This window comes from Sceloporus occidentalis, unplaced genomic scaffold (assembly GCF_023333645.1).
Source record: "Sceloporus occidentalis isolate IW3139 unplaced genomic scaffold, rSceOcc1.0.p SCAF_6, whole genome shotgun sequence".
NCBI classification, from domain to species: Eukaryota; Metazoa; Chordata; class Lepidosauria; order Squamata; family Phrynosomatidae; genus Sceloporus; species Sceloporus occidentalis.
Window position 1 is genome coordinate 28,109,234 of NW_028316986.1, and position 23,876 is coordinate 28,133,109.

Here is a 23,876-nt window from a genome sequence, read left to right on the forward strand (position 1 = left end):
TCTTACAACAATATTCTAAAACTAGACCAGCATTAACCTCATTTTGCAGATAGAAATGGGGGAAGGTAAGCACCAGTGACTCACATAAGACAACCCAAATGGTAGGTGAAGAGGAAGCATAATTTTCAGTTATTTCACTATTCTGTTGATAGAAGCCTTAGACAGTGGAGGGAATTAACTGATTTCTATCCAAAGTCCATGGCTGGAGTTCAAACTACACATCACATTACACATATCTCTAGGATATATTTTATGTTAAAGAGCAATAATTGTAAGCAGAGTGATCTTCATCAAAACTACATTGAATGGGAAGTGGATGTTGAACACTTCCCCCACCCCTGCAATCCCAATCTCAAACAAAATCACTTATTATTATTATTATTATTAACCTTTATTTATGAAGCGCTGTAAATTTACACAGCGCTGTACATGCAATTTTTTTAGTTAGACGGTTCCCTGCCCTCAGGCTTACAATCTAAAAAGACATGACACAGAAGGAGAAGGGAGTGGTGGAGGGAAAGGGTAAGAGGTCCAGCAGTTCCTCTCAACCTCCGAGGTCTGGACCAAGGCAGATGGACAGGAGGGAGGGCTTGGCTTAAAAATGGATGGTTAATCATTATCCAGGGAAAATACATACTCACAAGTAGGATAATACATATACAGTACATAGCAATTCAGGAAATGGATCAATAAACAGTTAACAACAGAACATCAGATAGTAAGAGACAATTATGCGATGTCTGGGAAGGCTTCTCTGAACAGGATGGTTTTCAACTCTGTTTTGAAGCTGGTTAAAGAAGTGATGACTCTTGCTTGCTTGCCTTTATTGCTTTTGTTGCCCCCCCCCCCCAAAAAAAATAAGCTATCCCCTTGATTGCTAGCTGCAGGAAAGGGCAGACAATTTTCATCAGGACTGATTTGGTTCCAGCTGCCCCTCACTCCTGGAACCTTCTTCCCCCACAAGCAAGAGCCATCACTTCTTTAACCAGCTTCAAAACGGAGTTGAAAACCATCCTGTTCAGAGAAGCCTTCCCAGGCATTGCATAACTGTTGCTTACTATTTGATGTTCTTTTGGTGCCTGTTTATCGAACCATTTCCTGTATTGCTATGTACTGTATATGTATTATCCTACTTGAGAGTATGTATTTTCCCTGGAGGAAGATTAACCATCCATTATAAAGCCAAGCCCTCCCTCCAGTCCATCTGCCTTGGTCCAGGCCTTGGAGGTAGAGAGGAACTGCTGGACCTCATCCCCTTTCCCTCCACCACTCTTTTTAGATTGTAAGTCCAAGGGCAGGGAACCGTCTAATTAAAAAGATTGTATGTACAGCGCTGTGTAAATTTACAGCGCTTCATAAATAAAGGATAATAATAATAATAATAATAATAATAATAATATGGCTTAAATAAGCTGCAGTCCTTACAAAACTGTCACTCTCTGCTCCTTCTATTATTTTTAAAACAACACTGAAGTGCTTCTTACAGCATCATGTGTATTTTGGTCCTGAGTCTATATCTGAGCCTCTCATTTATTGGTTTGTTGCTTGTATTTCATGATTTGTTATAAATAAGACTCAAGATCATTTTTGAAAGAGTGTAGCTACACTGCAGAATTAAAGCCATTTGCCACCACTTTAACTGCCATGACTCTATCCTAGAGAATCCTGGGATTTGTAATTTGGTGAGACACCAGAGCTTTCTGACAGACCAGTCTGAATACCTCACCAAACTACAAATTCCACAATTCTGTAAAATAGCATCACGGCAGTTAAAAACAGAGTCAAACTACTTTGAATCTGCAGTGTAGCTACACACTTAATAATAAAACAAGTTTGTTGCCTACCAGACTTCTTCAACCCCAGGAGCTCTCATTATCTCTAACCACCATACCCAATCATCACAGATAATGGGCTGTTTAATCCAAAAGATCTAGAAGAAACAGTGTTGGAGATGTTGTATATTACTAGAGCAGAGCAGCCTTCTTTAAGTGTAATGTAAATTTAGGCTGCAATATGAAACACACTTACCTGGAAACAAGTCCCAGTGAACTCACTGGGACTTCATTTTGAGAGGACTTGAATACAATTGAATGAGGCCAGAAGTCAGATTTGAGAAGCCCTCCATAGACTGTCAAACTGTAACCCCAAGCATTTTACAATGTTGGTCATGGTGAGCTGCTGGGAGTTGCAATTCAACATGGGGAGGACCATTCAATTCCCCACCTTGTCCAGCTAGCACATATGTAATATGGGAAGGTATGTAAGAAATCCAGTTTTCGTTCCAAATGCTCAAAACCTTAAGAAGTACCATGACAGGATCAATTCTATTTTATCCTATAGCAACCAGGCATTATGATCTCCCATCATTTGTCATAGTTTAGCAATCTAGGAAAAGCCATAGGATCCTGTGTTTCTCCCTCCTCTAGCACCAGAATATCTACAAGCAATTTTAACACGGTTAAAATGATTACGTGTGTTCCTAAACCCCACTTCAAAAACCTGCAATTTTTTTTATCCATATAGTTAAGCATGTGTATGACTGTGAACAATAAATGCACATCAAGAGCTTAAGATGTGGAAAAGAATAAGAACAAATCAATCCTAAGCTAAACAGTTTATGTGAATACAAACTCAAAAACAGTTATCAGCTAGTTAATAAGAAGTAAGCCAAGGTTAAATCACAGCTCCTTGTAAACTGACTGTGTCAAGAAAATATGTTAAGTAGTTTTGCATGAGCTTGCAGTATGCTTATGTTAGCCAGTTTTTTTGGCAACATCTAAAGTTTGATCTTGTAAACTGGAAATGTACTTGAATGCTCTCATGCAATCTTGCTGCTGTGAAAATAACAGAATGTACAAGGTGCTTAAAGTGTGGGCTCATAGCACAAGTACGGATGTCTTTATACAGGAACTAACTAATTAATTATTCAGTCAGCTAAAAATTTGGTGATGTTTTATCATCGGGTTGCTGAAGGGAACATTATTACAGATTTTCCTTCATGGAATGGAAATAGAATGACTTATGCATTTTATCCCCTTCCAGTCCCTTGAGAACAGGATTCTCAAGATGGCTTGCATGATTTTAAAAAACCAAGAAAAATATGAAAATACAGCAAGTTATATTACTAAAATGCAATATAAAAGCATAATAGGAAAAGGGACCCTCTCTCAACAAATGCTCCTTCCTCAGTAGACAGTCAGTTGTCAAAAGTTTAGCACAATTCCACAACCTGGGAGAAGTCACCAAGAAGGCCTGCTGTGGCACCACACTAAATCTGCCTGTGAGGATGGCAGAACAGAGATAAAAACATCACCTGAAGATCTTAACATCCAGGTAGATTTAAAGATTAGGTCTAAAAGCATTTCTCTGGGCCCGTACAGACAGGCCAAAATAAAGCTGCTTCGGGTCACTTTGGAGGTATGCTGTTTAAATGACACATGCATCTTAAGAGGCCAGAAGTTGCGCCAAAGCTGCGCTCCAGTTCTTAGGAGACGGCATCTTCCTTGAGGTGCATCAAATCGCATTTCATGATCCAAATTCACACTGTTGTGAATTATAAAATTTGATACCCCTAGGGTTGCCATAACTGTCTACCTCCAAACCGGGACAAATGTAAAAAATGTAGGACAAACTTTGGCCCCCCCCCGATGTAGGACATATTTTGTAAATGGAGGACACACACAACTAAAAAGCAAAAAAATTTAATAAATTCAAAAAGCATTAATATAAATGCATGCTTCTTAGGCATGCTCAAAATGTAGGACATTTTGACATTCTTCCTGGATAGAAGTTTGGGATGTAGCTTTGTGTGGTGGACTAGGGCTCTGGAGACCAGGTTCGATTCCCTGCCTATTGGGTGACCTCAAGCTCAAGCAAGTCACACTCTCTCAGCCTCCTCAGCAGAAAGCCATGGCAAAACTCCTCTGAACAAACCCTGCCAAGCAAACTCCAGGATAGGTTTGCTTTAAGGTATCCATAAGATGGAAAACAACCTGAAGGTACACAACAATAAATAACAACTGAGTACTGTACCTTTAAGTGCAGTGGAGGGTTCAGCATGGTGTAGTGGCCTAGGACAATGGGAGACTAGGGTTCAAATCCCAGCTCGGCCATGGAAACCCACTGGGTGACTTTGGGCAGCAAGTCACACACTCTCAGCCTCTCTGGGGAAGCTAAAGGCACACCCCCCCCCCCGAAGAAACTTGCCAAGGTCACCATAAGTTGTAAAGGAGTTGAAGGCATGCTACAACAACAACAACAGAGGAGGAAGAAGGGGAGAAGAAAAATGAAGGAGAAAAAAGAAAAGGAGGAGAAAGAAGAATAGGAAAAAGAAGATAAAAATAAGAGGAAGAGGGGAAGAAGAAGAGGATGAAGAGGGGAAGAAGAGGAGGAAGAGAGGAAGAAGAAGAGGAGGAAGAAGAGGAGGAGGAAGAATAAGAAGAGGAGGAAGAGAGGAAGAAGAAGAGAAGGAGGAAGAAGAAGAAGAAGAGGAAGAGAGGACGAAGAAGAAGAGAGGAACAGCCCCCCCAGCCAGCGGAGAGGCCTAAGGGCCTCTCTCCTTCCTAACCCCTCCCCCGCTGCCGCCACCGCCGAAGCCCAAGAAGGAAGGGAAGCCTTGCCATGGGAAGGCTTCCTTTCCCTCTTGGGCTCCGTCCAGGGGCCGCCTGGCCCTCGGAGCCCAAGAAGGAAGGGAAGCCTCGCCATGGGAAGGCTTCCTTTCCCTCTTGGGCTCCGTCCCGGGACCAGGCAGCCACCCGGCCCTGGCTCACCTCCTTGCTGCCTTGTGCGCTCAGCGCCCGCGCTCAAAGCTGGCCAATTGGAGGAGCTTCAGCCTCTGCTCCTCCATTGAGTGTTGTTGGAGTGCGCGCGCCAAGTGCCCAAGGCAGCAAGGAGGTGAGGCAGGGCCGGGCAAGACTGGGGAGTGTGGAGCTCCGCCCACCCAGGACAATGAGGGAAGTGGGACGGGACCGTGCCACTCCTTCAAAAACCGTGAATGTCCTGCTTATTACCGGGATATGGCAATCCTAGATACCCCCGAAAAGACTTGGTAAATTTGGTCACTGTTGTTCAAGCCTCCTTTGGCCATGTCTGCCCATTACCCGAGAATGCTATGACTGCTGATAGGCTGCTTGTTCTGTTACATTTTATAAATGGAATTCTAGAATATTCAGAAGTCAATAGTCACACACTCCCATTATGAACAAACATAATGTTGGCCTCACAACAAACTCCAACTCCCAGAATTCCATAGCCCTGAGCCAGACAAAAAGTTAAAGCAGTACCAATCCGAGTTATTTCTCCAGTGTGGCTGAGGCTGAGGACTAGGTGAAGCTGCTGAGAGAGAAAGCTGGTAAAACTTTAACCCAGTAAGCTTCTCCTTGCAGTTGATCATTACTTAGAGATCTACCTAAATGAAAATAATGCAGAATCAATAACAAATGGTGATTGCACTGGGACAAAATTCCTCATCCATGCATGTCAGATTTAAAGAATAGGTTTATTGACAGAGCTTTCAGTCACTTAGTAGAAGGCAGAAAAAGTCTTTGCTTAGGGTCTTAAATATGTTCTCCATATACCTAATACTAAAGTTTCCCAACTAAAAGACAGTTTTCATTAAATAAAAATAAAGGCAAAATATGGATAAACTAGGATCAGAGAAATATTGCTACTAACCAGGTTGAATCAACACGTTTGCTAGTATTCCAGTTCAATGGGTGTACAATCACGTCTTGAGAAACTTCTCCATCAGCCCTTCACATCTGAGGCTTTGATTTTTGCAGCTTTGGTTATTCACGGATTTGATTGACATGTTCTATCTAGAAATCTCTAGTTCCTCCAGTGTGATTCTACTGGAAGTTGACCATAGAGCCATGCCTGAGGACCTAGAGATTCCTAGAGAAAACACTTCTCCAGACATTTGTAGGTTCTCCAGCACAACTGTATGGTCAGCCTCAGGCTGATGTTGACCACAGAGTTGAGCTGGAGGACTTAGATTCCAAGAGTCCACAAAAATATGACTTCCAAACACATGGCATAGTTAAAAATTCTTTTGTTTTAAATCTAGGCAAGGTAGGCTCTTCGTTTTAAATCTAGGAAAGGTATGTAACTTACAGAACTCTCTTCCACGTGGTTTATTCAGGGATTTAAAAAGGCCTTGAAACTGATCTCTTCCCTGAAGCCTTGCTTTAAGAATGTGACCAGCTTGTATGAGTCACAGGTGTTTTTCTCCATTTCCTCATCTAACATATTTAAATGTATTAGGCATCAATTGTTTTGTTCCTTTGTAGGGGTTCAGCCCTAAAGAGCTGTGTATAAATAACTTGGTGCCTATGAAAGGCATTTCATATTACAGTGCCCATATTATGGAATTCTTGAGGCACACTCACCTACAGTCTTGGCCAGCGGCATCCTGCACTAGGGTGCCACCCAGTATGGAGGGAGCTTTGGGGCTGGGGCTTCAGGTCAGAGCTAAATGGGCACTCTCCCTCCCTGCCATGTGCCAGGGAGGTGGGTGATGTTCAATAGGTGTCACCACCCACCCCTAACCCCTAATGTCGCTACTAGTCTTAGTTATTATCTTTTGGTTTCAGGTGAAATATGTGCTAATTTCTTGGCTTTTGAGAACACCTGACAGTTTTTTTTTAATGTTGTGTGTAAGTGCCCTGTTATCACCATGTTTCAGCTACATTTTGATTTCGCATTGCTGGAATCCAGCATGGGCTGCAGAGGCTGCCTTGACCTATAAAACACTAGAGAAGATAATATTTTGAATATGGCACACAGGCCCCAGACGTGTGGATAGCTGAAAACAAAGGGTGAAGGAGCTTGATAGAGGATGAACCACCACCCCACGCTCTGATTTGCTTATGAAAACTGGAAATCAAAGATGAATTCTTGCCAACAGATCAAACAAGACTAGATTCCCTTTTATCCCATGCTGTGTTCCTGGTTTGTGTTCCCGGTCTGAATCACTCCTGCTTTCTGTGGACCATTTTTCAAGACAGATATTATCCTTCAATCCAATCCTCAAACTCCACTATCCCCTTTCATCTTTTCATTTTGGTTAGATCTGAATGCTGGATGTTACTGTGACTTACTCTTGTGTGTGTGTTCCTTCATATTGATTCCAAATAAATGTTCTTTTAGTTCATACATGCCTAGGATCTCTACCAGAGAGTACTGTACTGGTATAGTTGGTGCTTCCAGACCCAACGTTACCCCTGATTGTACTAGGTAACCTCAAGACCCATTACAATTATTTGACTGTAAAACTGAAGAAAGTCTGCTAAAATGATCGAAGTGGCTGGACAGGTATGAACAGGCAGATTTCATCTAGTTTCTATAAGGAGAGATTTATATGGATATGATTGTCATATTCCAGCCCCTCAAGTCCAGGCATCTAATTTGCATATAATACAAATTATTATAATTTGTGCAATTATTAATTTGCATTTTGATTATGCAAATCAAATACATTAATTGTTGCTTTTTTCTACCACTATGTGTCAGCCTTGGTACTTGTTTTTGTAATAACTACTCTTCTGAGAGAACTAATAAAGTAATATTTATGGTGTTGGACTTGGAACAGTGACATCCAAATTCAGATCCTTGTTTGGTCACAAAATTTACCATGTGACCTTGGCCCATCACTGCCTCTCCACAAATTTACCTTATAATGTTGTTGTGGAGATTAAAAGCAGGACATTGACTGTATGCTGTAACTTTATTATCACTATGTGTGAGACATGACTTATTGGCTAAACACACAGAAAGGGAAAGCAAGCTTGTTTCTTACACAATTATTAGACAAAATTGCAACTGTCCATTTTGCTCCATAACTCTAATCTGACAAGAGATAGACTTTATAATAAAATTTTGGAATTTAGACCAGATGATGGTCTACACAAAAACCGGGTGGCATGCCCAGAAACTAGACTGAATTAAGCCAAACAGTAGATGGCAACCCTACCTGTGGGCATCAACATTCATCTTCTTTTGCCTGGGGATAATATTATCATCCAGTTTGTGCGTAAGACTACAAGCTATAGTTTTCAGTCGGACTAAATAAAGAGAGAGTGAGTTAACCTTCAAGCTCTAGAAAAACCTGAGAGGGCTGGCTGTTCCACTGAGAGTTTATTTCTAAAGTTTACAGCTTTAAACAGTATTTAAGCTGTGTGACTCCATCTATGCTCAACCTATCTATTTGTAAATAAACAGATATTAAAATCACTACAGTGGACCCTTGTTATATGCTGGGGTTTGGTTCCAAGATCCACTGTGGATAACAAAAACCATGGATACTCAAGTCCCATTAAATATAATGACATAGCAAAATGGTGTCCCTTATAAAAAATGGAAAATTAAGGTTTGATATTTGAAATTTATTCTTTTTTTGAACATTTTCAAACCGTGGATGCTTGAATCCGCGTATAAAAAAATCTGTGTATAAGAAGGGCCGACTGTACTACATGTTTTTACCCTTTGATCTCCAGATGTTTTAGACTTCAATTCCCAGATTATAGATGTTTTAGACTTCAATTCCCAGATTGACATTATAGCCAATCCTCAGGAATATTGTGGGAATTAAAGTCCAAAACATCTAGACCAAGGGTTTTAAACAACTGTTTAGCATTATATCCAAATAAAGTTCAGAGTTCAAAATCATTATGTCCAATAAGAATGCATAGGATGCTTGAATAACCATTGAATAAGCAATATGCATGAATATGAATTGAAGATGACTCAACTGAAGCTAGGATTCAAAGATATAGCCATGTTAGTCTGGAAAATCAGTATGCAAAGGAATCTTGTAGCACCTTTGATACTGAAAGAGAGAAGCTAGTATCATGAGCTTTGTCTACTTCCTCAGATATATACCTAGGCTGACCATATTTCCTTGAGACAAAACTGGACACTGGGATGACAAAAACAGGATGATGTTATGTAACATTCTGTATTCATGAAAAGACAACAAAAAATTTACTACATGAACCTATTGGGCATTATTCTTCAGTGATAGAACTCATACAAAAATTTAGGTGGGGGGGACTGTATTTCACCATGATCATAACATGAATATTTCTCTGATAAAGTAAAGTAAATGCAGCAAATTTCAGTCTTACAGCACCTTATCATAAAACTTCTCACATTCCATGATACCTTTTTTTTGACAACCACAATTTCAAACGGGGATCTTCAAACAATTTTCAAAACATAACAGAGCATTTTTTCTCGAAAAGGGACAAAATTGATATTTACATTGAAAAGACAGAATGGTCTGGAAATATGGGGGGGGAGGGGGGGGAACTTTCCCATTCAAAATGGTATGTATGGCCAGCCTATACATACTTCAGATGCATCTGAGGACATAGACTCAAGTGTATGAAAGCTCGTGTTACCAACTTCTCTCCTTCAGTAACTCTCAAAGGTGCAACAAAATCACTTTGCATACTAAATTGAAGCTATCATTCTATGGATATATCATGAGAACAAGTGGCTCACTGAGAAAGACAGTAATGTTTGGTAAAATGGAAGGCAGTAGGAAAAGAGGGAGATCACACCACAGATGGATTGTTTCAATCAAGGACTCCATTGCCTTGTGTTTGGAAGACCTAAGTAGGGCAGTTGATAACTGAGGTTCTTGGATGTCTCTCAATCATTGGGTCATCATACTACAAAATCAACATGATGACAAACATCAACAAAGAATGGGGTTACCACCCATTAAGTTAGAATGTATAAGAATTTAAAGCTAGGAATCTCTTAGCACATTACAAGATTTCATAAGACTGTGGATTTATTATACTTCAAAACTGGGGTTGCTGATGGGTTGCTAATGACACCTTGCCTTTCTGATGATTCATTGTACACAAATTTTGTTTTATGCACAAAATTATTAAAAATATTATGTGCAAATTACCTTCAGGCCACGTGTATACGGTGTATAAAAATTGATTTCATGTTTAGACTTGGGTCTCATCTATAAAAAATCTTATTTTGTATATGCAAATATTTGAAAATAGTAATAACAATAAAAAGCCAAAATCCAAAACACCTCTGGTCCCAAGCATCTCAGAAAAGGGAGACTCAACCTCTAACAAGCAGAGTCTACTATATACATTTAATCCTTTCTATACCACTGAGCAGCTGTTAATATTTGGTTATGATGCATCTGTCTGTGGCTAAGACCATGCTCACTACATGGGTTTTGCCACAATGAAAAATGGACTGGGTATGCTGTCATTTTCCATTGCATATTATTCTCCCTTGCCTTTACCCAAAGACTGATATCTTCTTTCATCCACTTTGGCTCCAACAGAAGGATTAATTGAAATACTCTACAGAAGATCTCCTGTTGTGAATTCAGTTGTTCAGTATATTTACCTTTTGTTAAAAGTGATTTCCTCCAAGACCTAATGTTGCCACTGTCATATATAACTATTTTATCTGAATCTCAGTCTGAGATTTGTACCATAGCACATCTTTTATAGTAAAACTTTTTTGGAACTTTAATTGGCTGAGTTTTACCTACACAGCACCTAACATTTTTTCCTAGATATAGCAGTGTGAAGACCTCTTCAGAAATTCAATGTGTTCTGCCTTTAGATGCATCTACACTGTAGAAATAATGCAGTTTGACACCATGGCAAACACTTTAACTGCCATGCATCCTGGGATTCTATAGCATCCTGGGATTCTTAGCTTTGTGAGGCACTAGCACTTTTTGACAGAAAAAGCTAAAGAACTTGTAAAACTATAAATTTCAGGATTCCATTGTATGGAGCACTTCAAGTGGTGTCAAACTGCATTATTTCTACAGTGTAGATCAATGATTCCCAAAGTGGGGGGTACGCTTCCCCCTGGAGTTGATGGAAAGATCCAGGGTAGTGATGAAGGAAAATGGGGGTGGTGAGGGAAAGGGGAGCTACAGGGGGATGATTCAGTCAAAGTATTGGTGCGCAAAAAAGACAAGGGGAACCAACATCCTTTAGGACCATGGTGAGGATGAGGATTTCATGAAACTTCTTTTCAGGATCCCTTAAAACTAGAGTGCAGCCTCACTGATTGTTTTGTGTGATGTCTGCAGAAGCTCACTCTCCCTTAACTATGTCTTTTGCTAGCACTGGCAGGTTGGGAAACTCTCAGGTGGCTTGGGCACAGGGCGTTGCTTCTGTGGCTCAGAGCAGCACTATTTTGGGATCGACTGGAGCAAGGAATCAGAGCACCTGCTGGTGGGGGGAGAAGTGATGGCATAAGGAGCTTTCAGATTTGGGACCATGCTTAATTTTTTGAGCTTTGCCAGGACTAGTTTGACAGGTTGTGCTGCTGCTCCTGATTTCTTTCATCTGACAGGCCATCAGAAGAGGTAGACACCTCAAGTGTGTGTGTGGGGGGGGGGGGGGGAGACACTTCAAGCTGTGTGGTCAAGACATGTCTCATGGGAAGGAGGAGGAATATCCATGATTGATTCTTGGAAAGAGTTTTTCACCTTGGAGTGGCTCCTGTAGCTAACATCTCTCCGTTTTCCCATCCATGCCTGTCTCCAATACAGAATATGTGGCTTCTGGAAACCCTCCACATGCACATTAGCTGTGCCATTCTCTGTCCCAATAAAGGATTGAGAGTCCTTCCTCCTCAGGGAAAAGTCTCTCCCTTTGCATCTGGTCACCTTGGGAGGAGCAGCTGGCTGACCGAGAGGCTTCTTGCCTACCCTGGCCTTCACATAGGAGTGAGAGGCTGCTTGGTTGCTGCTCCTAAGGAGATCAGGTACACAGGAAGCAGTGACTAAGTCAGATTGTTTTGTATTTGCAGTAGAACAGTAGACCTAATAGCAAAAATATACACATGCAAGTGACTAAGTAGTAGACTAAGAGGGAAGGGGGCGGTAGCCAAAAAAGCTTGGGGACCACAAGTGTAGATGCACCCCTCAAAATTAGCCTGTGGCAACACAAAAGATACACCCTCAATTCCAAAAGGAATTACTTTACTACTGTTACTAGAGTTTAAATTTCATTGTCTTTTGTCTCAGTCCCCACATGACCAAGGGAGGAGTGACCTCTGCCTGCTTTGAGTTCTTTCCAGACCAACTGAACTACAGCAGAGACAACATCTGATATAAAAAATGTAGGCGTGTGACGCAACACCATCATTTTCCCCCCTTCTATGATTTTTAAAACATTTTTTGCCTGACGAAGAAGCCAGTGGAGCTTCAAATGTTCATATGATATGTTCTGTACAATTTGGCTGACCAATAACAGCATCACCCTTTTGTGGATTTCTGAAATGTATGTCTTGATAGAAACCTGGAGACTAGGGTTTGATTCCCAGTTTGGCCATGAAACCCACTGGGTGACCTTAGGCAAGTCACATGCTCTCAACCTCAAGGACGGCAATAGTAAGCCTCCTCTGAACAAATCTTGCCAAGAAAACCCCATGAGAAGTTCGCCTTAAGAGTCACCATATGTCAGAAATTTGAAGGCACACAACACACGCACACACTTCTTGTTGCTTTTCTTGCCAATCATCCAACAAAAGCACTAAAATACATTGGAACTATTTTGTTTGTTAGGTTGAACTGTATTAATTTCTACTGTATATCAAATGCAAACTATTTTTATCTAGCAGACAACACCCAGAAATGGTAATGAATGTCACAAAACTGTGTTTCTTATCTTTGTTGAATCCTTTAATAATTACATTTCATTCTAAACTTTAACCTATAAACATGACATTATAGGGTTCCTATGTTTATTCGGTAAAAATGATTTTCAGTTTGAGTTTACTTTAAAAAAATCTGGCATGAAGTGCTGTTTCTACCTCATCATGTATCTGCATCAATAAATATTCTAAAAGACATCTAGTTCCAAAAATAATTATGCCTCACCAAAGCGCTTTATTTTCTGATACTGAATGAACTGCAACAATCATCCATCTCTTTTGTAGGGAAAATAATTACATTTAGCACAACAGGATCACTAAAATAACTTAAAAGGTGGAAAACCTAATACTTTCAAACGTTTATCAAATGTGCTTCTGTTCTCAGAAAAGTGAGAAAACTTGCAGCAATTGTTCCCTTGAATAAGAAATAACACAGAAGTTTTTGCAATGGCCCAGTACTGATAATCAATGTGCCAAATGATAAAGTTTCTAGCTATTTTATTTCATTGTCTGCCATACATTCTAATATTTGATAAAGGCTGGGACTTTATCAACGTTTTCCACACCTATCAGTTGAGTGCTGGGCTTGCTCTCCCACAAGACTAGGGGAATTCACTGTCTCAGGTAATACAGGTTATAGAGCCTTATTAGCCTTGATTTCTGCTGTGGAAAATTTCCTTTCAGAATATAATAAAATCCAAAATTCACAAAAGAGTGATACCTTTACTGGACCAACCAAAATGCACAAAATGTATGATGCAAGCTTTCAAAGCTCCACTGGCTTCTTTACCAGGCAAACGTGTTAAAAATCAAATGAAAGAAAGAAAGATGATTATTTTGAACTCGTTGTTGTTGTTGTTGTGTGCCCTTGAGTCGACTCTGTGGATGAGACACCTCCAAGAACCCCTATCTTCCACTTTTCTGCTTGGTTCCTGCAAGCTCATGTCTATGTCCCTCCTCCCCCCCCCCCCCCCCAATTGAGTCCGTCCCTCTGGCATGAGGTCTTTTCCTCCTCCTCCTTCTTATACCCTCTACCTTTCCTAGCATTTTTGTCTTTTCCAGTGAGCCATGTCTTCTCGTTATATGGCCAAAGTATGTCAGCCTCAATTCTCTGGCTTTATCTGTTCCCATGCCCATCTGTTTGTCTTTTTGGCTGTCCACAGTATTGTAAGCACTCTTCTCCAGCACCACATCTCAAATGAGTTGATTTCCTTCTATCTGCTTCCTTTACTGTCCAGCTCTCACATCCATACATGGTGATGGAGAATATGATGGCTTGAATGATTCTAACTTTTGTGCTCAATTGTACAGTGTGCCCGCGCCATACGCAGCCTTGAGCATACGCGCTCAAGCCGCGGCGCGCGTGTGGGGCAGAAGGGGCGGCGCGTCCCATTCAATTGAATGGGCGCGCACGCCCGTTGCGCCCCCGCGCCGCCATGCACGAGCCCCATTGTTTCCAATGGGGCTCGAGCATAGGCGGAATTCGCCTTACGCGGAGGGATCCGGAACGGATCCCCCGCGTAAGGCGAGGACGCACTGTATATCTTTTCTCTTCAGTAGCTTTTCTAGTTCTTTCATAGCTGCCACTTCCATTTCTAATCTTTTTCTTATTCAACCATTCCAATCAGTGTTTGATCCTAAGTACGGAAATTCTTTAACTAATTTAATTTCCTCATTGTCTAGATAGTATTTTTTCAATGGTTATTATTTTGGTTTTCTTTATGTTCAGCATTAATCCTGCCTGTGCATTTTCATCTTTGACCTTCCTTAGTAACCATTCCAAGTCTGTGATGTCTTCCACCATTATTATCGTATCATCAGGGTACCTTAGGTTGTTGATATCCTTCCTCCTGTCTTCATTCCTCCTTCTTCTGATTCTACCTCTTTTTTTTGTTATGATGTTTTCTGCATACAAGTTGAACAAGTATGGTGATTGAATGCAGCCTTGTCTGACATATTGCCTATTGGGAACCACTCTGTTTCTCCAAACTTAGTTGTGACAGTAGCCTCTTGTCCTTGGTACAGATTTTTATTTTTATTTTTTAACTCATAGGCCTACATTTTGTCAAGATGTTGTTATAGTTGTTCTCAGTTAAGATGGTACAGAGGGATATCCATGCAGGCAGAGGCCATTCCTCCTCCTTGGTCATGTGAGCTCTATGACACAATAAGTTGTAAAGTCCAAGAAATAAAATTTAAACTCCATTAATGACACAAAAAGAAATGTCCTTTGATATCCAGGAGAGTAACTGACAAGGCTTTTCTGACAACCATTCTCTATTTTCGTCTGAGTGATAAAGAGAATAGGTGTACATGCTATGGAAAGGTGTGCATGCTTCAGAACGTTCCTGGCATACCTCTACACAAAGTTGGCCAAATTCTAATTTCTGGCTCTGAATGGGTCCTCTCTTTGTGCCAACCACTGTCAGAGAGGTGGTCTGTGAGAGTGCTGGAATAAAACTCCAATTGAGCTAAATAAGGTGAAGTCAGACAGGATAGGATACCATTTCAGATGTACAAGCAGATGTCTGATGAAATAGCAGCTAAAGCAGCAGAACAGAAGTCATTTAAATTTTTGAATAATGTTGCATTAAAGATACAAAGCAGATTGCCAAAAAGTAAAGACAAATATGCCAAAGTTCAACTGCTCCAGAACACCAGTTAATTATTAAGCAAACATTTTTCTCCAAATTTAGTCATAAGACTTTTCCAAAGTTAGGATATAGTATAAACATGTCCATTAACATTCTCTCTCTCTCTCTCTCTCTCTCTTTTTGCCTCTCCTACTCACAAGACACTTTCCCTTCACCAATACAGTTCTTTTTGTTTATATAAGTTCTCATCATTTCCTGTTTTTAGATACCTCCCTCAGCAAATAACTGTTACTGGTCAAACTGTAAAAGCTCAAAAGGAGTGAAATACATCCTTTTAAAAGTGCAAAAATGGCAATTTTGTCATATTTGACAGCAAACCTATTTGCACCAAATACCAGATTTGCCATTATGAAAAAGGACCAGCTGGGAAATGTGTCATTATTTTGAGGGGGGAGCACTGAGTAGCTTTCTATAATGCCCCCATAATTTCTATAAAGTAGAAAACCCCTTGGAGCCAGGGGCTTGTCTTTTTTACTTATTTAAAATAGGGTCCCGTCCCCCCCCCGAAAAATACATATTAAGTTTCCTCCCAGAAGAAGATCTTCCCCACTCCCTGGGTCTTCACATATCTATAGATCATGGAAACACACTTAGTAGCACAGTCTGTGAGTAGGTTGCAGAGGGCAGGGGAAGCAGATTTGATTCTTTCCGCTGATGATCCAAGCTTAAGATCTGAAACAATGCCATTATTTGCACACTTATACAGAAGTCAGAAGTGTGTGTGAAGGGAATACAGAAGCAAGCATCAGGTAGAACAAGGTAATAAATGCATGCCTCATAAAAGTATTCATGAATCCCATTCAGGAGAAAAGCTAGATATAAATAAATAAATAAATTCTGATTCACATGTATACAGCCATGCTATAGCTTGCATGGGAAGCAAAAGAGGATGAGGTGCTAACTCCACAGCTCCCAGCTCAGAGGGAGGTATTTAATATCTTAAAAAATCGAGTACTGTATTTGTCAAAAAGTATACCTTTAGACACCATTTGCGTATCTTCAAGTCATTTCTGACTTATGGTGACCCTAAGGAAAACCTATCACAGGGTCTTCTTGCCAAGTTTCTGCAGAGGGAGGTTGCTACTGCCATCCTCTGAAGCCGAGAAACTGTGACCTGACCAAGATCACTCAGTAGGTTTCCATGGCTGAGCCAGGATTTGAAACCTGGTACCCAAAATCATAGTCCAACACTTAACCCACTACATCACTTGGGCTATTTAATAATTTAATTAATTGGTTTTATTTATCAGATAGACCAGAAAATGTTGGTCTGATAATCTTAAATATATAATGCTTTAGTGTTTATTTAGTCTACCTTCTGGACTAACAGAACATTCAAAAAAGGACTACAGAAGATCCAAAATAGACTTTTATTTTGTATAAAATATTTATTTAGTGTAACAGTGACAAATGTTTCAAACCTGAATTAGATAAAGGTAATGTCAGCACACAGATGCATAGATAGGGGTGTGAAATAATACATCTGGACTTCTGAAAAACCAGAGTAGTATAGTGGTTTGAGCATTGGAATATGACCCTGGAGTCCAAGGTTTGAACCCTGGCTTGGCCATGTAAACCCACTGACTGGCCTTGGGCAAGTCACACCCTCTCAGCTTCAGAGGATGGCAGTGGCAAAGCCCTTGTAAAGAAACTTGCCACTGGTTTAGAAAGCTTTAAAATGTGATTCAAGAAATTTTCAAAGGATAAGTATCATGAACATGAAATAAAACCACCATATTCTGTGGCAGTATATACACCAGTTATACCTGAATACCAGTTGTAAGAGGATTGCTGTCTCCATGACTTTCTTGGGGTAAATCAAGATACTTCTGGGAAGCCCACTGCTGGCAACAGGATACTTGATTAAATGGACCACTGATCTGACTCAGCAGGTATTTTGTTTTTTCCTGTACCACCAGCTTTTTCATGAATCTGTCCAGACTCCCTACGCTGCAAACATTTGCTGTTTTCCCTGCTCCAGCCTAGATTTACATGTAGAACCTCCTGTACTTCTGCATATTCTATCACTGGCTCTTTCTCTGTATTTGAACTCTAAGGAATTTGGCATATTCCCAGTTTTACTAGGTCACAATCTAGTTTAATCTTGAATTATTATTTAACATTGTCATTCTGCCAAGGTCACATATGACCCAGCTCCTCGTAGAAATAAGTAACAATGCTGTCATTTGGGAACTTTGTGCATTAGCTGAATTGCAGAAATGGCATAGGCAATGTATTTTCCATTGTTAAGAGTCAGCTGCATAAATATACTTCTGACATTTTCTTGAAATTTCTATGGTGCTTTTCTTTCTTTCCTTTTACACTTTGCAGAATCAAAACTCAACAGTAATAAAGTCCACTTGAGTACCATGGAGAGCCCAGGGATATTGTGGTAGAGACATTTTTTACACCATTCCTTGAATTCCCATTACGACTTCTCCTATTTGAGAGAGCAGAAACTTCTTCAACAAACCCTCTTACTCTGCATATAACATTTTCTAAATCATACCCTGAATATAGCATAATGAAACAAAAGAGATCCAGTTTCCATTACTGAATGTCTGTACTCCCTCGTCTGCTTCTTGCTCCCACTTTCCGCATTCTCTCCCATAAATGCTACAATAGCATGCTATTAAAACACCCTACATGTGTCAGGTTTGAAAAGAGACATCAATCTGAATCTGACAAGTGGGAGTGTTCACTGGAATTCCTACTGACAGGCAGTGCTGGGACATCCAATTCTACTTTGGGTCTCCCTTTGTCCATCTCTTGACAGGATCATTCTCAAACATTCAAGAAAACATTAGTTACATTGTGCTTTCATAAAGATTTATTATTTTGCTTTTATTAACTAAAAACTACTTTGCTATTGAAAAGCACTATATACATATTATTATTATATTAATAACATAGAATTTCCCCCCTCTCTTTCAGATATAAGCATTTAAAAAATCCACAAACAGCTAGAAATCTCTGGTACATTTATGTAGACATTTAATATAATTTTAAAAGAAAATATGCTGAAACCATGTATTAAGAATGTCCCTCCACATTTGCTGGAGAAGGACCCCCACAAATGTGGAAAAAATGCAAATAAAAGAAGACTATTCTTTTTATCTGAGAGAACACCTCCCTAGGAATCTCCAGTGCAACTCTATGGCAACTCTATCTACCAGAGGTTAATAAAAGGATTATGCTGGAAGATCTACAAATGCCTAGAGAAGTGTTTTCTCTATAAACTTCTAGGTTCTCCAGCACAACTCTATGGCCAACTTCCAGCAGAATTGCATTAGAGGACTTAAGAGATTCTTAGAGAGAACATATTACTCAAAACTGCAAATAATCAAACCCACAAAAGTGAAAGTGCAAATTTGGAGGGCCAACTGTATAACTTGTGAGCTCTCAAATCATCTTATTCTGAATTAAAAATAATCATTATACATTTCAGATGATTTTGTCTTCAATTAATATTTTCGAATCAATTGCTGATTTTGTTTGCTTTGCTTAAGAAGTAAAAGGATTGGATGGATTCAGACACATTTTCTACATCTTAGGGACAAATGCCTTTGGCCAAAAACAGATACCCTTTGCTCCTCAAATCAGTGCTGTGGCAACCGCACAGCACAGTCCCAATCTGGTATTTTTACAGCCCCAAAAGAAGCAGCAAAATGCCGGTCCTTTTTGGGGTGGAAAAAAGCTGCCCTTGCCACCGCCACTGCGGCTTTTCTGCATTTCTTTGGCTCAGTGTGTGTAAATACTGCGCCACAGAAACATTGTGATGCCGCCTGCCGTCTGGTTTGGTGAGCAGCGTGATGCCACTTTGGGGGTGGAGTCAGGGCATGCGGTCACCATGCCATCACTCCACCCCAACACCAGCATTTCTTGCTGGTCTGTACAGCCCCTTGGTCACCTTTTTTCATGTTCTAGAAAAATAGAAAAGGGAAACACGTTAAGCGTTCTTTGCCTTTGTTATGAACAAATACATTGGGTTAAAAATTATTTCAAGTTTTATAGAAGATAAAAAAATGAATGACTAAACTTCTAACACTCCTGATTTTGTACCAGTTTTCCTCTCTATTCCATGTTGGCTAGAACACAACAGACCACCCTTGCAGTTCAAACAGCTAAATTTAAAACTATCTGGAACAGGAAATCCTATACAAACCATAATTCATTAATAGCTTAACTGTTTAAAACTTTGCTTGGTTTCAAAAGAAAAATATTTAGTATTACCCAAGATAACAACAAATGCTCCGCAGAAGAATGTAAGAAGTCAGTGAACCTTTCCTTCTAGTCTGGTCACTACTAACAGTCCTGTGGTGTTGATTGGGGGGGGGTGTTATTGTATAATAAATAATTTATTATTTGTTGATCGACTTTAGGAGCATGAATTCCAATTATGTGACCACAAGATCTAGAACAGTCTGATGAATTTTGAAGTAGAGGCTCAAAGATGAAGAGTGAAGGGACCTCCCTCAAGGAAAGAATTAAGACAAACAAGGGAATACAATAACCATGTTATTTACAACTTTCCTTATTTTTTAACACCCAGGCCTTTGTTCATGTTTCCTGTTGTAGAAACTACTCATCTCCCTTGTCTTGACCTCCCATACAACTGTCACTCTCATTTATTTTCTTTATATCCTTCCTTTCTTCCATCATAGGACCCAAGGCGGCTCACAACATAGATTTAAACAAAGTACAGCTAAAAAAACCCCAAACACCCAATGATTATAATTTATATAAAAAATTAAATAAGCTATCTTGTCAAAACAGCACTAATATCAAACCATTTAAAATAATTGAAAGCATAACAATAAGAATAAAAGTACAGCATGCCCATTATTAAAAGACCATTCACAAGAACATGTCTCCCATTTTTCCACTTTCAAAACAACTCACACTTTTCAAAATTGCACTTCTCCTGCAGTGTTACAAAACTTCTAAATACTGAAAGCGAACTTTTTTGTATGAAATGATGCAATACTTTCCCTAATCAGAAATGATGTCTATTTCTCTAATATATGTTATTGTAACTGTGCCACTATTTATAAATGTGTAAGTACTAAATGACGGATGTATAGAACAAGGCAAAGAATGTTTGAAACAGAAGATTATGCTGGTAGATCAATACATTTGTAATATATAACACATGTTGATATAAGGTGAGTGTATAAATTAATATAAGAGTGTTATGCAACGAAGAGTTATAACATAATAAGAGTTTATAGTGATTGACAAAACGATTCGAACAGTGAGGATCAGCAAGGATGTATTTAGGCTCATTAATTATATTTCTGTACTTAAGATAGGTAACGGATAAAGAAGATGAACTGGATAATATTGGATTGATAGGATCTAGACTTACGTTGTATACAACTATAATGTCAAGTAAGATAATGTAGTGATATGGAATTGATGTAATATTATCTCAATCATCTTGATTTGTTTGTTTTATATATATTGATAATAAAGATATTTAAAAAATGTGTAAGTACTAAAGAACTTGCTTTTATTGGGCCTATTAACTGAACAGCAAATTACATGTATATGGCCTGATCCACGCCCTGCTACCCTAGTACGTGGCGGCAGCGGCATCATCATGGCTGCCATACATAGCAGCTGCCATGATTACATCATGCAGGTGCCGTCCCAGGCTGCTTATGGTGGCCTGGGCACGGCCCAGGAAGGAGCTCCAAGATGGAGCTCCTTTTGGGAGCCGCCTCGTTCCCGCAGCAACCAAACAGCTGTGGGAACGATGCCAGGGAGAAAGGGGCCAGGCAGCTCCTTTCTCCCATGGCTCTGGCTCCCGGGGTGTCCAGGGGCATGAAGCCCCAAGGGCACCCCTTTTCCGCGCTATGGAGAAGCATCATTTTGCTGCTTCTCCATGGTCCGGAAAATTTCCGGCTTGCGGCCTCAGGGCTTCCAGTGAGGCTGCCCTGCCCCCAAGCCGGAGATAAAAGTGGTGGCTGCAGACCGCCCCAAAGGGGTGGTCTTTACTGCGCCATTACCAACATCAAACTACAATGCATCCAAAAATTAAGCATAACTAGTTGTGTCAGAATACTAATGTGTTCAATGTGCAACCTATTAAAATTAATGTGGTGTGGAAAGATAGCAGAAAACGTGCATGTTAGAAAGTCAACCATTTCCTAGTCAAGCAATTGATGTGCATGACAAATGTACATCTCTCCAATCTGGGAAATAACAAATTACAACAATGAGCTCTAGGTTACAACAAATAATATGCTTAGATTATAAATTACAAATAAACGTGCTAGGTCACAATCTTGCTCTTTAGCAGCAGCAATAGCAGCTTCATTTATATACCACTTCATACCAGCTATGCAGTCTCTAAGCGGTTTACAACTGTAGGCTAATTGCCCCCAACAAGCTGGGTACTCATTTCAGTGACCTCGGAAGGATGCAAGCCTGAGTCGAACTTGAGCCCTGGCTGGTACTGAACTCACAACCTTATGGTTAGAGTACAGGCATTTAACCACTGCATCACCAGGGCTCCTAGAGCAGTAGTACTTACTTCAAAATATTTATATTTTGAATAGCAGTAGAACTTACTTCAAAACATTTATATTCCTCCTACAAAATATACAGTAAATAAATACAGTGGTTCTCAAATTGTGGGGCAGGCAGACAATTGCTCAAGGGAAATGTGAGACTTGGAGGAACTGATCCCTCAAACTTCTCTTCCTCCGCTTTCCAAATTTTTGCTGTCCTGGAGGGGAAGAGAAAAGAAAGGAGTGTGCTTGGAGCAGCCAGCTCTGCCTGAGGGAGGCTGTAAGGAAGAGGTGAGTGGCGAAGCTCACTGGGTCATGGCCCCTGGTGGGGGCCATCCCAACCGCTGCTTATTCTTCCTCCATCCCATCACTGTCCTGTGAATTAATGTTTCTATGTGACTCTATGTGAGAGAGTACATGAGTGAAAGAAAGAATGTATGTGAGTGAAAGAAAGAATGAATCAGCTGAATCTGCATTGCCATGAAATAATTGCCATGGCTCAATGCTATGGAATTCTATTATTTGTAGTTTTGTGAGATATTTAGCTTTCTCTACCAGAAACCTCTGGTGTCACAACAAGCTACAAGTCCCAGGATTGCACAGGACGGAGTCATGACAGTGTCAAACTGCATTATTTCTTCAGTGCAGATTCAGCTTGGGTGTGTAGACATCTCTGAGCACTGGTGCATGTGAGTATGGCTGTGTGAGACAGTATATATAAAATTTACACATATGTTGAATTAAATATTGAATTTGTTCAAATTTGTTCAAGTTTTATTTAAATAATGTCATTTCTTCATAAAATGTTAAAATATGAATATACATGAATTTGTGAACGAAAATACACACTAAACAAACAAAATGTTTGATTCATATACTACCATATATACTCGACTATAAGTTGACCTCATATATAAGTCAAGGGCAGGTTTTGGGGCCAAAATTATGGATTTGGATATGACTCGTGGATAAGTCGAGGGTAAAACCTAGGGGCATGTAACAAAGGATCTAAAGTGGATGAACCAAAGGAAAACAACTCCAAAGAACTTAATCTTTGTTTGGAACAGGTCCTGCACCTAGATGGTTCCCATACAACCTAGAGCTGTTATGTCGGAACTGGTCATAAAACCAAAAGTGGATCCACTGGCCCCACATCAACAAAACCACTAGCCACCCCTGAGCTGGATATATAAGCAATTATATGTATTTAACAAAATAGTAAATATTATGTTGGATTAGTTAATACCCACCTTCTCTGCAAGCAACTCCCTTATTTTGCTTGCTTGAAGACGAAACTTCATCAGCTGAGATTCCAAAGCGATACATCTTTCTTTCCAGTCTATTGTCCATTCTAGTTCTAGGAACTCAGCCATATTTGTTCTATGAAGGGGGGGAAAACCCAGAGAACATTCAGCATAACTGCTTCATTTTCATATATGAATAAGTTATTCCTATACATTGTACAGTACAATAAGCTAAACAATATTATTTAGACTGTTCAATGACATTTACTCTAATGGCATGCCTAAATACACTAAAGGAACCAGATTCTGTCTGATCTTGCAGGTTAAGCAGGGTCACTCCTAGTTAATCTTTGGATGGGAGACTGCCAATGAATACCAAGTGCTGGCAAACCATGTCTGAGTATTTGTAACCTAAGAAATCCATATGAAATTCATGAGGTTGCTGTAAGTCATCAGGTGACTGAAGGCACTTACATACACAATCTATTCACCAATTGTACTGCCAGTGTTGGATGTCCTGGTGCCACCAACTGTTTTCATACATGAGCCACAATGCCAAATGCCTGCTTTCCTCTTCATGTTGGTCTAGTAATAGAAATATCTGCTGTACTTGACAGACAGTTTAATTCTCTAGCAAGTGTGTTTAGGATTACAGCCTTTAAAATTTAATGCATTTAATTATAACAAAAAGAGAATAAACCATGTCTGCGGTCCAAAACCCACTGCAGAAACAATCCAGTTTGAGACTGCTTTAGCTTAATACTAAGGAATTATGCAAAGTGTAGTTTATTGTGGCACCAGAGCTT

At 39.9% G+C, this 23,876-nt stretch overlaps 1 protein-coding gene across 5 annotated transcripts in view; it reads right to left on the minus strand.

Moving 5' to 3' along the window:
* Nucleotides 1–23,876, minus strand: part of PLEKHH2 (pleckstrin homology, MyTH4 and FERM domain containing H2) — a 101,680-nt gene that overhangs the window by 68,770 nt on the left and 9,034 nt on the right. For all 5 annotated transcript variants that reach the window (XM_089529177.1, XM_089529178.1, XM_089529176.1 and 2 more), the window contains exon 2: nucleotides 23,077–23,206. In XM_089529177.1, coding sequence (XP_089385303.1) covers nucleotides 23,077–23,199 — 123 coding nt within the window. In that variant the 5' untranslated portion in view covers nucleotides 23,200–23,206. The remainder of the gene's footprint in view (nucleotides 1–23,076; nucleotides 23,207–23,876) is intronic.